General features: G+C 33.5%; 1 protein-coding gene across 3 annotated transcripts; it reads right to left on the bottom strand.

The window, feature by feature from the left end:
- Positions 1-849: 849 nt before the first annotated feature.
- LOC128991636 (rRNA methyltransferase 3, mitochondrial) lies at positions 850-16,473 on the bottom strand. 3 transcript variants are annotated; one of them, XM_054414708.1, is made up of 5 exons: positions 16,349-16,473; positions 10,772-11,142; positions 3,849-4,093; positions 2,256-2,408; positions 850-1,386 (listed from the first exon to the last, which is right to left on the bottom strand). In XM_054414708.1, exons 2-5 carry the CDS (start codon positions 11,119-11,121, stop codon positions 917-919), a joined length of 1,218 nt encoding a protein of 405 aa, XP_054270683.1. In that variant the 5' UTR covers positions 11,122-11,142; positions 16,349-16,473; the 3' UTR covers positions 850-916. The 3 variants fall into 3 exon arrangements, with proteins under 3 accessions (XP_054270683.1, XP_054270691.1, XP_054270700.1); XM_054414716.1 differs by having other exon boundaries at positions 10,772-11,150; XM_054414725.1 differs by lacking the exon at positions 16,349-16,473 and adding an exon at positions 16,290-16,310.
- Positions 16,474-18,200: the final 1,727 nt, after the last annotated feature.

Below are 18,200 nucleotides of genomic sequence, written 5' to 3' on the forward strand. Positions count from 1 at the left end.
CAATTTCATGACGTCCAAAGCTTGTAGAAAGACTATATTTTTGGCAGTTACTGTACTTTTGGAATCGTGGCACTTGGACGTCGTGCAACAGTCAAATAATTTATATTGGACGTCATGCAACAACTCAAAAATTATGTTTTGGACGTCGTGGCACTGAATAATATCTTTGGACGTCGTGCAACACTCCCGTTTTTTTTCCCTTTTTTAGAAATTATTTTGGTATTAAACTAAAGCTTATGTCCTCTTTGGAGGCAATACCAATTTTTGTCTTAACTCACGGTAGTTTTCATTTAAATAATTGTTTTATCAAAGCATGTCGTAAAAATCACATTTCAGAAAAGGGACCTCTTGTCGGCTCTATGTTATTTCTCCATAAGATAAGAAGGTACCTCTCGTCAAGACCGCAAAATTTGCGAGATATTTTGTTCTTCGTAAACTGAACTTAGTTGTAGTTCTCTAAATTTTCACTAGAATGCATTAGAATTCATTTTTTGGACTGAAGTCTGTTTATAAAGTGAATATTACAAATGGGACCTCTTGTGGTTATGACAAAATAACATTGAGCAACAAGAGGTACCATTTCTCAGACTGTGCAGAGGCTAACAAAATGATTTATTACAACCTTTTACATCTTCAATTCGATATTTTACCCGATACTGTCCTGTTTTATATTAAATGAGGTACGTAACAATCAATAACAATCAATGAAAAACCAAATTCCGATATTTTCAACCTTAATTACTTATATCAGCCGTACTAAAAATTTTGCATCGCCGACAAGAGGTCCCTTTTCGCTTTCCACATCACAAATCAGTTTTTTTTAATACCCAACTGGTAAAACCACAGAAATAGATATTGTCATTTTAAATTTATTTGTTTATACAATACAGAGGTAACTAACTTGAAGCATCAGTCCCTAGATTCTATATTCTCCTGTTTTTAGTTCTTCTTCTGGAGTAGCATTATCCTTTAAAGTGTTAGCTCTCTCAAGAGTCAAAAGTTGTCTTTTAATCTCAAACAATACAACACTCAATGCACAACCGCTGTTTAAACTTTCTATTGAGTTGGACAGAGGTATGTGAAGTCTCAATCCGTTATATTTAGAGGCCAGTTTGAACGCGTCAATACTCAAACCCTCTGTCTCGCCTCCCACAACAATGGCTATAGATTGAGAGGTTTTTAATTTTACGTCAAAGTATAAATGCTGAGGTATTCTGGCAGCAATTGGGGTTTCTCTGGCTGTGTTACTGTCTGCAAGACAAACCACATCAGAAGGGTTCAGAAACTCTTTGTGCTGACTCCAAATCATGTCCATTTTTATTGGGATGTGGAAATGTCCTCCAGCAGCGGCACGGAGCACTTTAGGGTCCCACGGGTCAGTGCAGCCTGCAACATAGTTGTCTTTGAGAAAGGTTGTCACTGTTGACAGCATACAGGGGGTTTTATAAAATGGTAATGTTTAGTTATCAAAATAGTAAATATATATTTTTACTCTTATTTATCATATAACTAAATATTGTTACGGTATATATAATCAACGTATTTTACATGTGCTTCAACTTAACCACAGTTTGTTGATCCATATAAATTAGTTCAACAACAAACTCGTTAAACAGCATTTCACACTTGTTAAATGTGATATATGAATTTTAACTTTGGATTTCAATACAGAGCACTTTCCCACCTTCACACATTATTTGGAGAGTTTTCCAAAAATAAAGTTTCCACCAAACTCCCGTTGCAGCCCCAAAAAGTTCTGCAAGCAAAGTTTTTACCGATTCAATGAGTTTCGATGGAAACTTTTTGACACTCCATGAAAATATGTATAGACTTCTATCATTGACTATTGAATTTTGAATAGCCTACTGAAATGAAAAAAAAAACATCGCATTTATACAGACCAGCTGTCACAAATTTGTTATTAAAAAAACAGTTGTGTGAGCAAGTCACAGAATGCGATATAGCATGAAATTCTATTGTTTGAATAATTTTGTAGCTAACCAGGCCGACAGGTCATAACTGTTGCTATAGCTCACAATAAGTCTATCCATTAGTTTAAATTGGTAAAAAAGGTTGTGTATTTGACAGAAATTAGCATTATAAAATACTATATAGTCCAAAAGGAGTGTAAAACGGTTAGAATGGTAGTGGATGGAGGAAGGAACTTAACTTGGTCTATGTTTTGAAGTAGGTTGCTTAGTTGTAATGGAAGCTCAACGGACAACTGATTTACAGACAAACCTCACATCACTGACCTTTCAATAGCAGCACCTGTGTACAGCCTACACCAGCAGCCACCCTTATGATGGACCCGAGGTTGCCAGGGTCTCTAACATTGTCACAGATTACCCTCACTGGGATAGTGTTGTTGGTGGAGATGTGATCTTCCTTCACGAGATCGTAGAACCCTATGAGTCAAAGCTTGTCTAAATGAGAAAGCCATTGAAGTTTTAACATAGGGATGGTCAAGTCTCGAAATTTCGGGAAATTTTCGGGAAATTTTAAATCTCGTTACACGAGACGAGATTTCTTTTTGGCCGAGATTTTTATCAAGACGAGAATTAAAAAAAAAAAAAAAATTAAAAACGCCTGCAGAAAGTCAATGCAATACCCGCAATACAGGAGCGTGTTGTAGTTGCGTTTCCTTTGCGAAGGCGTTCTTATTTAATTAATTCTTTAAATGTAAATATTACTTTAATTATTTTAATAATATTACTTTAATAACATTTGAGAAGTTTTGTTAAGTGTAAGCAGTGTGAAGAATGTTTTATTACTATAAAAAGTCAAAACAAGTAACTATTTTATAAAAATTAATATTGCTTTTATTTTATGATTTATTTTAGGATAAGTTGAACTCTATCCTAACTGATATCACTATGTTTCCTAATCGTAGGCATTTTTAATAAGTTAGGCGTGATAAATAAAAAAATGTTATGCTGATGTTTTTAATAAAAGATTGTAAATATTCTTGCCTATTATAATTATTTTTGTATTTAAACAGTCATCTAACAATGTTACAAAATCAGGTAAAAATTTTGAACGTGCATTTCCCGTTGTGTATGAGACGGGAAATCCCGTCTCGATCTCGTCTCGAAATTTTATGAGAAATAAAAAATCTCGTCTCGTCTCGTCTCGAACTAAAAATCCAATCTCGTCCATCCCTAGAAAATTGGTATGTGGTTACTAATCTATTGTATCTCCAGGTACATTATTAATTTGGATTTTTAACCCTAGAATGCCTGTGCCGGGTAAATTTACTCTAGGTACGTTTTTGATATGAGAGAAAGTGTGCAAAAAGTACCATAGACAAAAAGAATTAAATATAGACCGTCAGCTGTGCTGCGGTTACCATAGGTTCTGGCGCACACCGCTTGGAGCGCCATTGTAGTTACGGCGTACGCGCTATGTAAACTACAGCGGTGTGCGCCGGAACCTATGGTAACCATGGTAACCGCAGCACGGCTGACAGTCTATATTTAATTCTGTTTGTCTATGCCCGTACTTAAGCCCCTGAGAAACCTTCCAGTTGACTCATTTACAACTCAATCTTGAAGTCTAGATGGATATAGTGCAAGTTTTGGAATGACATATCTTATCAAAAGTCAGCGCTATATATTGTTAGGAGACTTTTTACCCCACGAAGTATTAGCTTTAGTAAACAAGTCCGAAACAAGTCTAAAGTGTACATTGAAGTGTACTAGCTGCAATACCCATGCTTTGTCAAGGGAAGAGAGCACTTACTTTACTATAAATTTAACTATGGGGTGTATTGATGAATATACACCTCATCTGTTATTCTTAATATAGGCTACATAATAGGATTACTACAAATGTTTACAATTCCATACCAATGATTCCTGGTGGGGATTCCAGCTTAGACCACAATGCAACAGTTTTATAATGTATTTTGTAGAGTGAAGTTTTCAAACTTTGAGGTAGTTTTATATCTTCCAGAAGTGTTTTTCGGGTGAAAAATATCTTTTTGGGTATCAAGCCAGTTTTAATCGCATCAATGTTCAATCGTTTTCCTTCCAACATCATCAGATTGTTTTTCATGCGTAGCTTTCTATTTCCAGCTTGTGTCATAAGCTTACTGAAACAATTATAAACAGAGTAAGTAACTGATGTGTCCATTCCAAATGTACTGGCTTATACTATATTTGTTAATTTACATATGTTCTGTTCAGTTGTTATTGTTTATATGATGATTCAGTTACAATATAGATTTGTGATAAAATAAACTTGAGTTACTGCATTAAAATGTTACATTACTAAAATATCTATCAATGGCGACGAGAATAATGGAAGATTTAGAAAAAATAGCAGAAGATGTAAATAAAGTTAAGAAATTGAAATCATTGCGAATAACAGTCAAGTTTCAGCTTGGAAATGTAAAGAAGTATGTGGACAAAGGATCATTTTCTATCAATGAAATCCAAACTAGACTTGATTTGTTTGAGATTAAATCAAAGTATGACCTAATTCAAGACAAGATCGACTTCTATACAGAAGAAGAAGATTTAGAAAACGAGCTAACTTACAGGGAAAGTATTGAAAACATGCTGATTGATACAAAAGCAAGATTAATGGATGCCCAATTACTTCATATGCCAAGTATTTTACATAGCTCTATTCCCAATCAAAATAGTTGCACCACTGAAAATCTACAAGCTAATACACAGATTCCAGTTCTTCCTACTTCAAATTTGAGCTTTACTCCTTACGATGAAAGGGAAAACTTTTCTAATTTTGCCAGAAGACTGGAGGTTTTTATGACTTTAAAAGGTATAAATGATCCTAAGTTAAAAACTTTTACACTTTTACATGCCTTGACACCTCTTCTACATCAGAAACTATACGACCTATGTACACCAGACAATCCTATAAATAAAGAGTATGGGGAGCTTGTGACCTTGCTTGACAACTTTCTAGATCCTAAAAAAAGTATTTTGGCTTTACAACACACATTTATTAGTCGAATACAGGAAGAAGGAGAATCTATTTCAAACTTTGCTACAGAACTAAAAAGGTTGTCAACTAATTGTAAATTCAATTGCGAAGCTTGTGGAAAATCTGTATTAGACATGCTTTTACGACTACAACTCATACGTGGACTTAATGACAAAGACATTAAAACTCAGCTTTTACAGAAATGTGACCACAAAAAATTTGTAGAAATTCTTAACACAGCTACTACGATGGAACTTTCAAAATTTGAAAGTACTTTGATATGTCAAAAGAGTGGAAACGTAGACATAAATCAAGTAAAGTTTAAAGCTAGAAATAATATTACATCCAATGAACAAATTCACAGTCCTAGAACAAAATCATACAACACAGGATCTTATACAAGTACAGGTAATAAATTTCGTGTAACAGATTTTGAGTCACTAAAAGGAAAATGCTACAGATGTGGGAATATATACCATAGAGCGAATGTTTGTCCAATGATTGATGAAACCTGTAACACCTGTGGAAAGATCGGACACATTTCAAGAGTATGCCTTAGTAAACATAAAAACAGTAAAGGGCAAGTTCATTACACTGAAAATAATGACATTTCTGAAGACAATATACATGAAATTAATTTACTGTCTGACAAAAAGAGAGATGACAAATTTCACATTGATATAAAATTGGAAGGTAAAAACGTTACTTTTGAGTTGGATACTGGAGCATCACTTACATCGATTTCTTATGAAGACTACAAAAGACTAATTCCTTCCAAAAGACTTTACAAGACTGGTGTAGAGCTGCGCACCTACACAGGGGAGATCATAAAACCTAAGGGGGTAACATACGTAAAATGTGACTATAAGGGACAGTGTTTCATGGGAAAAATCTTTGTCATTAATCAACATGTCGATAGGATTTTTGGGCGTGAATGGATGAGAGAAATAAAACTAGACTGGGGAGAAATAAAATCTATACACATGAATGAAACAAGGAAGCCGGAGCTGGATTCATTACTTGCAAAATATGAAGGTTTATTTGACAAAAACATAGGGTGTATTCCAAACTTTGAAGCAAAACTTAACTTGAAGGACAACTCAAGACCTATATACATAAGGGCCAGACAGGTTCCATATGCCATAAGGACAAAAGTTGAAAATGAACTCAGCCGTCTGGAAACCCAAAAGATTATCACCAAGGTAGACAACTCGGAATGGGGAACGCCTATTGTACCTGTCATAAAACCCAATGGTGACATTCGTATCTGCGCTGATTTTAAAGTTACTTTGAACAAAGTCGTGAAAGACGAGAAATACCCAATTCCGAGGATTGAAGACATTTTTTCTACAATGAGTGGAGGCAAATACTTCTGTTCTCTTGATATAAGCAATGCTTATTTACATATGAAAATGGATTAAGAGAGTAGCAAAATGCAAACACTAAGTACTCATAAAGGGTTGTTCAAAGTAAATAGACTGATGTTTGGGGTTAAGGTTGCTCCTTCCCTGTGGCAAAAATTCATGGATTCCTTACTACAAGGTATGGATGGCGTACAATGTTTTTTCGACGACATTTTAGTCCAGGGGTCAACTTACGAAGAAACTCTTCTGAGATTAGAGATGGTATTAGAAGTTCTACAGAAGCACAACTTACATTTGAATGGAGACAAATGTAAGTTTTTTGAAAAAAGTATCAAATACCTCGGGCACATTATTGATGAAAAAGGTCTACACAAAAGTCCTGAGAAAACTGTAGCGATTCAAAATGCTAGAAGACCTACAAATGTAAGTGAATTGAAGACATTTTTAGGCTTGGCCACGTACTACAGCAAATTTATACAAAACTACTCAACTAAAGTATATCCTTTGACAAGATTACTTACAAAAAATGCTAAGTTCATCTGGAGCTCTGATTGTGAAAATAGCTTTCAAAAAGTCAAAGAAGAAATAACAAGTGAACAAATTTTAACTCATTTTGACCCCAATCTGACGGTTACTCTTGCAACAGATGCATCACCTGTAGGACTCGGAGCAGTTCTTTCTCACAGACTAGGAAATGGTACAGAAAAACCTATTGCATTTGCATCACGCACTCTGACAAAAAGTGAAGTAAAATACAGCCAGATTGATAAAGAAGCTGCAGCTATTTATTTTGGACTAAAGAAATTCTTTCCATACATATATGGACGAAAGTTTGTCTTGATAACCGATCATAAACCCCTTGTGTCCATATTCGATCCTCAAAAGACATTACCTACTATGGCAGCAACTAGAATCTTCAATTACGCTCATTTTCTTTCAGGGTTTGACTATACAGTTGAATTTAGAGGAACAGAAAAACACGGCAATGCAGACTTTTTGTCGAGATTTCCACATGAAAAATCGCTACCAAACTCAATTGATGATTATTCTGTCTTTCAAATCAACCAATTAGAAACACTCCCAGTTACAAAACAACAGATTGCAGATGAATCACTGAAGGAAGAACGCCTTAAAACCATCATTCAACATTTAGAAGAAGGAAAGAGCCTTGAGAATCTTGGATACAATGATTATGAATTTACATTACAAGACGGATGTTTATTTAAAGGTAATAGAGTTGTCGTTCCAAAAAATTTGAAATCAAAAGTACTTACAGAAATTCATTTTGGTCACTTGGGAATAGTTAAAATGAAGGCTTTAGCGAGAAGCTACTGCTATTGGCAAGGCATCGATCATGATATTGAACATCTGGCTAAGACTTGTAAACAATGTTGTTTAAAACAAAACAAACCACCTCAAACGACTCCTCATCCATGGCAAACCCCTGATGGTCCCTGGCAAAGAATACATATAGATTTTGCTGGGCCTTTTGGAAACAATTATTTTTTTATTGTCGTTGACGCTTACACAAAATGGGTCGAGGTATTTCAAACAAAAAATACTTCTTCTGATTGGTGTGTCACACAATTAAGACGATTGTTTTCTACATTTGGAATTCCACTTACTTTAGTGTCAGATAATGGCAGACAATTTTGTGGACATACTTTTGAAACATTTTTGAAAAACTACGGTGTGTTACACAAGACAAGTGCTCCATTCCACCCTTCTTCCAACGGTCAAGCGGAGAGATTTGTCCAAACTATAAAGAAAGGTCTACAAGCCATGAAAGATGAAGGAGGGAATATGGAAATTAAGTTACAGAGATTCTTGATGCAAATGAGACAATCAAGAAACTCCACTGGATCAAATTCTTACTTCCTAATGTTTCAGAGAAATGTGAGAACGAGACTAGATTTGATGATAACAAATAACACACCTTCAAACAGTGACTTTAAATGTGCAAAGGGAATAAGAGACTTTAAAAAGGGGGAAAGAGTTCAAGCTTATGATTTCAGAGACAAGTGGATGTTTGGTGAAGTAAAGAGCAAGGATGGACAGTTAATTTACGTTCTTGAAATGGATGATGGATCTATATGGAGGCGACATATCAACCACATGTTACCTTCTAAATTTAAGGGGGAGGATTGATGTGTCCATTCCAAATGTACTGGCTTATACTATATTTGTTAATTTACATATGTTCTGTTCAGTTGTTATTGTTTATATGATGATTCAGTTACAATATAGATTTGTGATAAAATAAACTTGAGTTACTGCATTAAAATGTTACATTACTAAAATATCTATCAGTAACACAACACTCATTATATCATCTCAATGTTAAACATGATATTATTAATACGCTACATGAAACTTTGGGAACAATAAGGCTTTTTTGTTTTAAGATTTAATCCCACATATTATATACCAAAATTTTCGTCTAGGTGTGTACATTTGCAAACTGCCTTTACATTTTTGAAAAAGTCCCTTGGTCTGCCCCAGTCGCTTTTAAAGTTCTCATGTTATCCTTATGTTAACCTTCATGTTATCCTTCATAGTCTATTTTCGGATGATTATGTCATTGTTGATAGATGTTTCACCCTCCATTAAATCTTTGTCGAATGTATTTCAGGATGAGTTTGTTTATACCTTTTGCTTGCGTTCTTCGCCTGCTTTTTCCTTTGTTTGTCTGTGCACCTGCTTGCCGTTTACGCCTTCATCTATTTTGTTGAGATTCCAGAATCGGCTGACGATTGGGAGAACGGGCTCTTTTTGTGGCTCTAAAACGTCGAAGTGCCCGCTAGACAGGGATTGTGTCAATTTGAGTCTTTTCACAGGATTACGTTCATCACCAAACTTGATACAATATTCCGATAAACCTCAAAAAGAAATTTCAATAGGGTTGAAGCTACAACCTACCAAACGTAAACGGCGTAGACTTTTATTAATAGAAGTATTCCCTGGAATTGCGGTAATTATTCCCGTCACTGTCGTATAGAATAAGATTGAGAAGTAGTACCAGTTCCTCACATTTTCAACAATTACTTCTCACACAGTTAAGGGTGTGTATGTGTGTAAGGTGATGATAAATGAGAGTGAAGTAAATACATCTCCTCTGATCACTAAAAGTATTAACTTAAAATATTAACTGTCTATTTTCGTTTCCCAGACATTATTATTTGGGAAATATACCATACAAATACAATAGGTTTTTATAAACATTTTAGGAAAAAGAAAGTCAATAAGTTAATGAATTACACACTTAAAAAATAAAACTCATTATTCACACACTATCAAAAATGATTTATTAAACAAACTTCCTCTTTTATAAAAATAAATATAGCTAATAATGCTAAACAATTAATAGTGCTGCACCCTGTTGGTACATTTTGTAACCTTTTAATGATATTGATCATCACAGAATCAATTTGTTTAGTTGAAACAGCTATTAAGATTCTTTAATTCCATTTAAATATGAGTACTCATAAGGTTACCATGGGAAACTGCAGAGCCACTGGGGTGGAGCCCTTTTGACGGATCTGCACCAAACTTCACACAAACCATCCTTAAATAATGCTGTAAAGTTTCATTACAATCTGTCGAGCGGTTTCGGAGTCCATAACGTTCAAATATATATATATATATTTTGTTGAAAATCTCCACAAAATCAATCCAATAAAAACTCAAGCTTGTTGAATTCTCAATTAGGAAAACCAAAAACAAATAAAATTTTATTTTGGACGACACTGAAACTGAAACCAATGCTCAAGTAAAATTTCTGGGTTTGCTGTTGGACGAGAACTTGTGTCGGCCTGAAGGTTGTTGTATCTAGTAAAACATTTAAAGAAAAACTTAAGGATATGTTTTTAAAAAATTAGTAATTATTGTATAAGTGTATAACGGCCAAATAGTAGAATAAGATATTTAGCATAGTGACGAAAGTTGTTCTTTAAAGCTGGTGTACCAGAGAAACGCTTAATAAAGAAATTTTTATTTATTATTTATTTATTGAGGATAAGCGGTTTCATTAGTCAGGATCATTTATTTCAAAGCCCAATGATCAGTTTCGAACAATCAAAAAGCTACTGAATTCTCTCAGGATCGACAAGTCCCGGGTCGAGGTCTTACTAGTGCCATATAAGGCAATAGCTACGGTACTTTGGTATCAAACGGATGCGACCCTTATACAGCGCGCTGCGGCGGTTATGTTTAGGTTGGGTTATAATAAATAAAAAGTATGACTCGTCCTGTATCCTTCGATTCATAACGAAAAGAGGGAATTCCTAAAAACATATTTACGATAATCCAACTTAAAATAGCCGCCACAGCACACTGTAAAATATGTGGTCTGCGTATGATACAAAAGTACCATGGCTACTTCCCTAGCCTATAGGGAAATTCGCTAATAAGTAGGGTTACAGATTTTTTCTACTTTTTACCAAGAGATCTGGACTTACCTGAAGGTCAAATCGTTTTCTTGTAAAACAGTATATTTTAAATCAGCTGATGTTTTCCCTGTTTCAATCAGCTGTTTTTCTTTATTAAAATTGTTTAGTTGTTTTTTCACAATTTCCTGTTCACTTTCTGAACTTTCTGTGTATTCAGATTTGAAAAATTCTTCTGTATCAAAACCTCCAGATGAAATTACGTCCGGAGTAAAGACTTTTGAAGGTTTTCTTGATGACCATCTTGCAAAACCCCTGTTTTTTATGTCTTTACATAGGACAGGAGAGACTCTAAGAATGTTTTCGTTAACCAAAATGGCAACTGACAGTCTAAAAATCGGCTTGGTTAAAACATTGAACATGATTTTAGAAGTAGGTGATTGCTGAAACACTAATTTCAGAAAAAATTAATAATTGTTCATTAACACACTCACTCCCGTGTAGAGAGAAGCCTTACATACATGATAGTGTGCCGGCTGGGACTGAACCTGTTAAAAAATTAATTTAATATTAATATGAGAAAACTTGGATACTTTGCTACTAGTTATTTCCCATATGCAAGTGTATATATACCTAGTCTTTTTCTATGTAAGGAACGTATTAAGGTAATAAAATCCAAAATTAAACGTGTGATTTTCCTTCATAGCTCAGCTGTAGCTTCATAGCTCAGTTATGATCGATATGACCCATATGAGAGTATAAATACCTTGTCCCTTACTATGTAAGGAACATGTTTAGGTAATAATATCCAAAGTTAAATGACTTGATTTTTCCGAAATTGCCAGCAATAGATTGTATTTTGACATTTTTTTACCATTGGACCACTTTTGAACTGCATAGGCCTAGATTATTTATGATCGATATCACCCATACGAAAGTATATATATACCTAGTCATTTACAATGTAAGGAACGTATTAGGGTAATAGAATCAAAAATTAAACGATCAATTTTTCTGAAATCGCCAGCAATAGATTGTATTTTGACATTTTTTGACAATTGGACCACTTGTGAGCTTCATAGCTCAGTTATGATCGATATCACCCATACAGAAGTATATATACCTAGTCCTTTACAATGTAAGGAACGTATTAAGGTAATAAAATCCAAAATTAAACAATTGATTTTCCTTAAATCACCAGCAATAGATTGTATTTTGACATTTTTTGACCATTGGACCACTTTTGAGCTACATAGCTCAGTTATGATCGATATCACCCATATGCAAGTAGGCCTATATATACCTAGTCCTTTACTATGTAAGAAACGTATTAAGGTAATAAAATCCAAAACTTAATGATCAATTTTTCTGAAATCGCCAGCAATAGATTCCTTTAAGGTTATTTTCTATCATGTGACAAATGTTGGGCTTCATAGCTCAGTTATGATCAATATAACCCATAAGAAAGTATATATACCTAGTCCCTTACTGTGTAAGGAAGATATTTGGGTAATAAATCCAAAATTTAATGATAAATATTTCTGAAATAGCCAGCAATAGATTCATTATAAGTAGTGATGTAAAATACCCGGGTATTTAAAACTCGGGGTAAATACCCTGGGTAATTACCCGGGTAAATACCCAAAATCCATAAATACCTGGGTATTTTGGGTATTTATGAAATCGATTGAAATTCATTTATATTTACCCCTAAATATGTTATTGTTATCATATTACATGATAAATTAGGATAGTCTATAACACCTTATACAGTCAACTTGAAGCTTTGCTAGTACCTTTTATTTAATGATTTACTGAAGCACTTTAAAAATACCCCCGCCGCAGCAAACCTGCCGTCTAAGCGAATTTCCATTTGTCTGAATTGATTTTCAGTTAAATATATTTTAATAACATTAGGTTTAACGAGTACCTAGGTTTGCTGCTACAAGGAAACTAGTAAAGTGTGTTTTTGAGTAAAATATTGATAGCTTAGTACAAAATAAATAAATTTGCCAAGTTTGATCAAAATATATCCATAAACAAGCAAACTACAACGTTTGACAATATTCTCCATAAGAATAACATGGGAATTTTAAATTTACAATTTTGTTAATTTTCTCTGTTACTAATAATCGAACAAAAATTCTTTTATATACTAAATTATTTGTTTTTTTAAGCTCTTTAAAAAGGTCTGAAGAGAAATCGGGAAATTTTGTGTTTTGAGGGTCAAAAGTAAGAAAAACCAATTTTTACCCCATAAAACCCCCCGTAAAGCCCCGTTCCCATGGTCCGATCGTGCTGGTTCGCGAACTCATTCAAGTTTATCCCGCTTTACACCTTTAAACCAAATTTCATCAAAATCCGGCAAAAATTACTCAAGTTATCGCGTTTACGGACGTATATATATATATATATATAAGTCTATATATATATACATATATAAAAATTTGAACGAATGGTGTTTTTGGCCTCTGGGGACATCAAAATGAAAAAGTAAATCGGTCCCGGGTCTAGGTCTTACCGTGCCACCTACGGTAATAGCTACTTCCCTATAGGGAAATTCGCTAAAAATAATACATAAAGTTTCCAAAAGGCATGGGGTTTCGTGTCTTAAATCGAGTAACATCAGTTAAATTTAACTTACTAAAAATAGTATATTAAAAAAGGTTGTGGCTATTTCAATTTTTATCATTTCATAATTTTTTCAACAAATTAAATTTTTTCATGAATTTTTTTTTCAATTAAATAGCATAAACAAAATTATTTTAATTTATAAATATCCAAATTTTATTAAATTATGATAGTAAAAATTTGTATTGTATTAAATGGCTTGGAAGGCTAGACAGACCTAAGGCTTGATTGACATAGGCAGAATGGCAGAATACTAAAAGTAATTAAACTTTTCTGTGTTACCGCTTAGTTGGAAACAATAATATATTTGGACAAACCTAATGAAAATATTGATCGATATATCGAATTTAACAGTCGAATAATCAATATTACTCATTCGGTTGTTTGTGCCAACAGATATGGAAGTAGTGATGTGGGTCGGGTAAATACCCAGTGGGTAGGTAAATATAAATTGGGTATTTACCCGGGTTTTTACCCCAGGCCCGGGTAAATACCCAAAAACTGGGTATTTATAATTTTTATTAAAGTTAGAGAAGATTTAGATGTTTTTTTTGCAATTATTACCCTGTAAGGATAGTAAAATGATGATAAAATGTGTTAAACAAAATTTCATATGGTCACTACTAGCATTTTCCTTATGGGTATAATCGCCATAAATACCCAGGTCTGAGCATAAAGCATTATCGGCATAATACCCTGGTCGCATGGTTGCACTGGTCCTGACTCCTTATGATTTTGTAATTTCTATGATAGATAAATGAATTTATTTTATTGGAAGTGAAGAAAAATAATTTGTAAAGTAATAATTATTATTTAGAAAGAATGACAGGAAGATTTAACCTAGTAGTGGCCTATGTGTAAACAACTTATGAAAATAATTAAAATTCAATCTGTAGGATATGGCAGGATTTAATAATATTTTTGTTCTAGATCTTTTGTTGGTATCAATGGTATCAAAATAAAAAAAAAACTAATTTCATAAACTTGTGATACAAAACATTTGAATCTATAGCACAATAAATCTTTCAAAATTATATTAAGTTAGACCAAAAAACAGGAGTTACATTTTTTTAGTAGGTTTATCCAAATATATTATTGTTTCCAACTAAGCGGTAACACAGAAGAGTTTAATTACTTTTAGTATTCTGCCATTCTGCCTATGTCAATCAGGCTTAGGTCTGTCTAGCCTTCCAAGCCATTTATACAATAGAAATTTTAACTATCATAATTAAATAACAGTAAAAGTAGGTTCACTATTTCTCTGATGAGGTTGTTTTGATTTCATTTCATAGGGAGTGTTTAGTTTCTAGCATTCTCAATCAAAGGTAGCATCACAGGCTTGTTTTATTACTGCACACCTGCACACCCAGCCTGTTTATGTTATGGTTATAAATTTATAAAATGATGAAAATTGAAATAGCCACAGCCTTTTTTAATATCCTATTTTTTATTATGTTAAATTTAACTGATGTTACTCGATTTAAGACACGAAACCCCATGCTTATTAAGAAACTTTATGTATTATTTACAAAAAAAGTGCTAAATCATTAAATAAAAGGTACTATCAAAGCTTCAAGTTACTGTAAAAGGTGTTATAGGCTATCCTAATTTATCATGTAGTGATAACAATAACATATTTAGGGGTAAATATAAACAAATTTAAATTGATTTCATAAATACCCAAAATACCCGGGTATTTATGGATTTTGGGTATTTACCCGGGTAAATACCCAGGGTATTTACCCCGAGTTTTAAATACCCAGGTATTTTACATCACTATATGGAAGTGTACCCTTATTTCCTTAAGTTGTTTACACATAGGCCACTACTAGGTTAAATTTTCCTGTCTTTCTAAATAATAATTATTACTTTACAAATTATTTTTTTTCACTTTCAATAAAATAAATTCATCTATCTATCATAGAAATTCATAAGTAGAAAAATCATAAGTAGTTAGGACCAGTGCAACCATGCGACCAGGGTATTTATGCCGATTATGCTTTATGCTGAGACCTGGGTATTTATGGCGATTATAACCAGAAGTAAAATGCTAGAAGTGACCGTATGAAATTTTGTTTAACACATTTTATCATCATTTTACTATTCTTCCAGGGTAATAATTGCAAAAAAACATCTCAATCTTCTCTAACTTTAATAAATATTATAAATACCCAGTTTTTGGGTATTTACCCGGGCCTGGGGTAAATACCCGGGTAAAAACCCAATTTATATTTACCTACCCACTGGGTATTTACCCGGCCCACATCACTAATTATAAGTGAAAGAGAGCTTGAAAGCGATCCAATGATAGAAAACTATCATTGGATCTCTTTCAAGCTAGGCTACATATATAAGCTATGATCGAGTTGGCTCTTATAGGGATATATATATTATCTTGTATTTTACTATGTTACTAGAAGAAAAACAATTTCCCGCCACTGATTATTTGGAGGTTATGTCAACCTAGTGATGACGTAGTCAGACTGAGGTATGACGTTTTGTGGTTTTACTGTGACGTGAGATCGTCGGAGGGGCAGTACGAGAAGTGGGCGGAGTAATTGCGGATCAATTGCCAGTTTCACGACGATCCACGAGCCTTCCAAACGAGCTCACTTGATGAAGTTAAACGGGGCAAAGCCCGAGGGTACAGCTACTGTAGTCCATTATAAAATTAACCTATCATAACCTAACCTAACCAACCAAACTTGCTGATGGTGAAAAAATCGCATGAAGGTTTACTAATCAAATCGATAGTTTCAATAGATATTACTGTAGCCCAGTTAAGATACTATTTATTTATTCATTTAACGGTTATAACGAATACAGTACCCCTTTTTGTAAAAAATCCCAATTAAGAAACTGTACCCTAAAAAGTGGATTCATTCTTGCTATTAGTAGGTAAGTTTAGGCCCTACTGTACTTGAAGAGTTTAGGCCTACACCTAAAGTAAAGGTCTAACCTATAAAATACAACACAATCACAACACTCACGACACACAACCACAGAATAAAGACCTACCCTGGTTAGGTCATTAATCCTGTCCTAAGAGACTGTGACACTTCAAAGCAAGACATACACAACACAACACAACTCGAAAAATTCACAATTCACAATAAATCACAATAATCACAATACAATCAGAAACAAACCACAAAACAAACAATAAACAAAATCAGGATCAAATCAGACTACACAGAGGGTCTGACTTAGGGGAGGTACGAATGAGGCATTTAGTTCAAAATTCCTCCGTGAACAGCGCTGTAGTAGAGAGCCCATTTTGCAATGAAGGTTTACTAATCGCAAAAATAGTTCTGTTCATGAAATAAAATTATAAATGCCTCAAATTCAATTTTATTATTTTTTATTATAAAATTAAACTATCATAACCTAACCGAACTAACCAAACTTGCTGATAAAGAAATAATATAACAAAAGTTTATTAATCGGAAAAATAATTCTGTTTATTAAATAAAACTAGAAATTGCTCAATTAAAATTTTATAATTACTTAATAATAAAATTAAACTGTAATAACCGAACCAAACCAACCAAACTTGCTGATAATAAAAAAATCTTGGACAAAAAGTTAACATTACCAGCGGGATTCGAACCCGGGACCTACCGCATATCAACCCGGCACGCTATCCATTAGACCACCGAGGCCGATGGCCATCAACAGCTTTGTTACGGTAATGGCGTTCCCTCAGCTAATAAGAAGCCCACAGCTGTCATCGTAGCCTCTTCTATACCTCCCCTGAGTAAATACCCTACACAGACTACAGACAGACTAACAGACTACTTGCCAACTTGCACTTGCAGTAATTTTTTTTCTTTCTTTCTGATTCAGATTCAAATTCAAATACGAATGAAATAAAATTTGAAACGTCTTCTTCCCTTCCGTACGTCGTCGGTCGACCCAAGGCCCCACTAGAAAAAACTAGTGGGGCCTTATGGTTGACCCCTCGACCGTATAAGCATTATTTAGTATACACAAATACACGCAAGGCGTATGAAGAACGTAAGGAATAACATTTTTTTTACAAAATCGCTTCGTTAATAGATATCTATCATTTTATATGTTTTTCATTGACATTTTATCATTTATAACTTATATTGGAAATTAATAATGAAATGTATAATTAAATTTACAAGTTCTATCATTTTATATGTTTTTCATTAACATTTTATCATTTATAACTTATATTGGAAATTAATAATGAAATGTATAATTAAATTTACAAGTTCAACAAGGCCAATAAAAATAAAATGAAATAAATTTATTATACAGGGTGTTTGTGAACTCTCTCGAAAAAATTCACAGGATTATTCCTTGGGTTAATACATGAATATTTTACATTATAAACATGGGTCGCCTGAGCCTCGTTTTCCGTCTGTCTGTATGTATGTGTTTTTATAAATAACCTTGTAACTCGAGTTTGAATCGAGGTACAAACTTTAAATTTGACACACTTGTGTACTTTAACGTGGTACACAAACATGCAAAATTTAATTTCGTTAACTATAGCCGTTTCAAAATGGCGGCCATCTAAAAGCTTTGACCTCAAATTACATGAAAACCACTAGAGTTACAAAAAAACACAAGAATAACAAAATGTGGGAAATTTTATGCCAAATCATATGATACATAGATCTTAAAGATCGGACAACAGACAGCTGAGTTATTCATTTTTTAAATAATTAATAATTTATTTACTGGCTTTTAATGGTTATTGTTTATTCTTTAGAATCATCTGATCCTTTCTAAATTGTTACAACAATGTAAGACAGCTGGTTGGACAGATGATTTTGAGATGATGATCAGATGATTTTTTTGAGTTATTAGTTTTTTTTTAAATAATTAATAATTTCTT

This window comes from Macrosteles quadrilineatus, unplaced genomic scaffold, assembly GCF_028750875.1.
Source record: "Macrosteles quadrilineatus isolate MER2022 unplaced genomic scaffold, UCM_ALF_1.0 Scaffold_1__1_contigs__length_201487025, whole genome shotgun sequence".
Lineage (NCBI taxonomy): Eukaryota > Metazoa > Arthropoda > Insecta > Hemiptera > Cicadellidae > Macrosteles > Macrosteles quadrilineatus.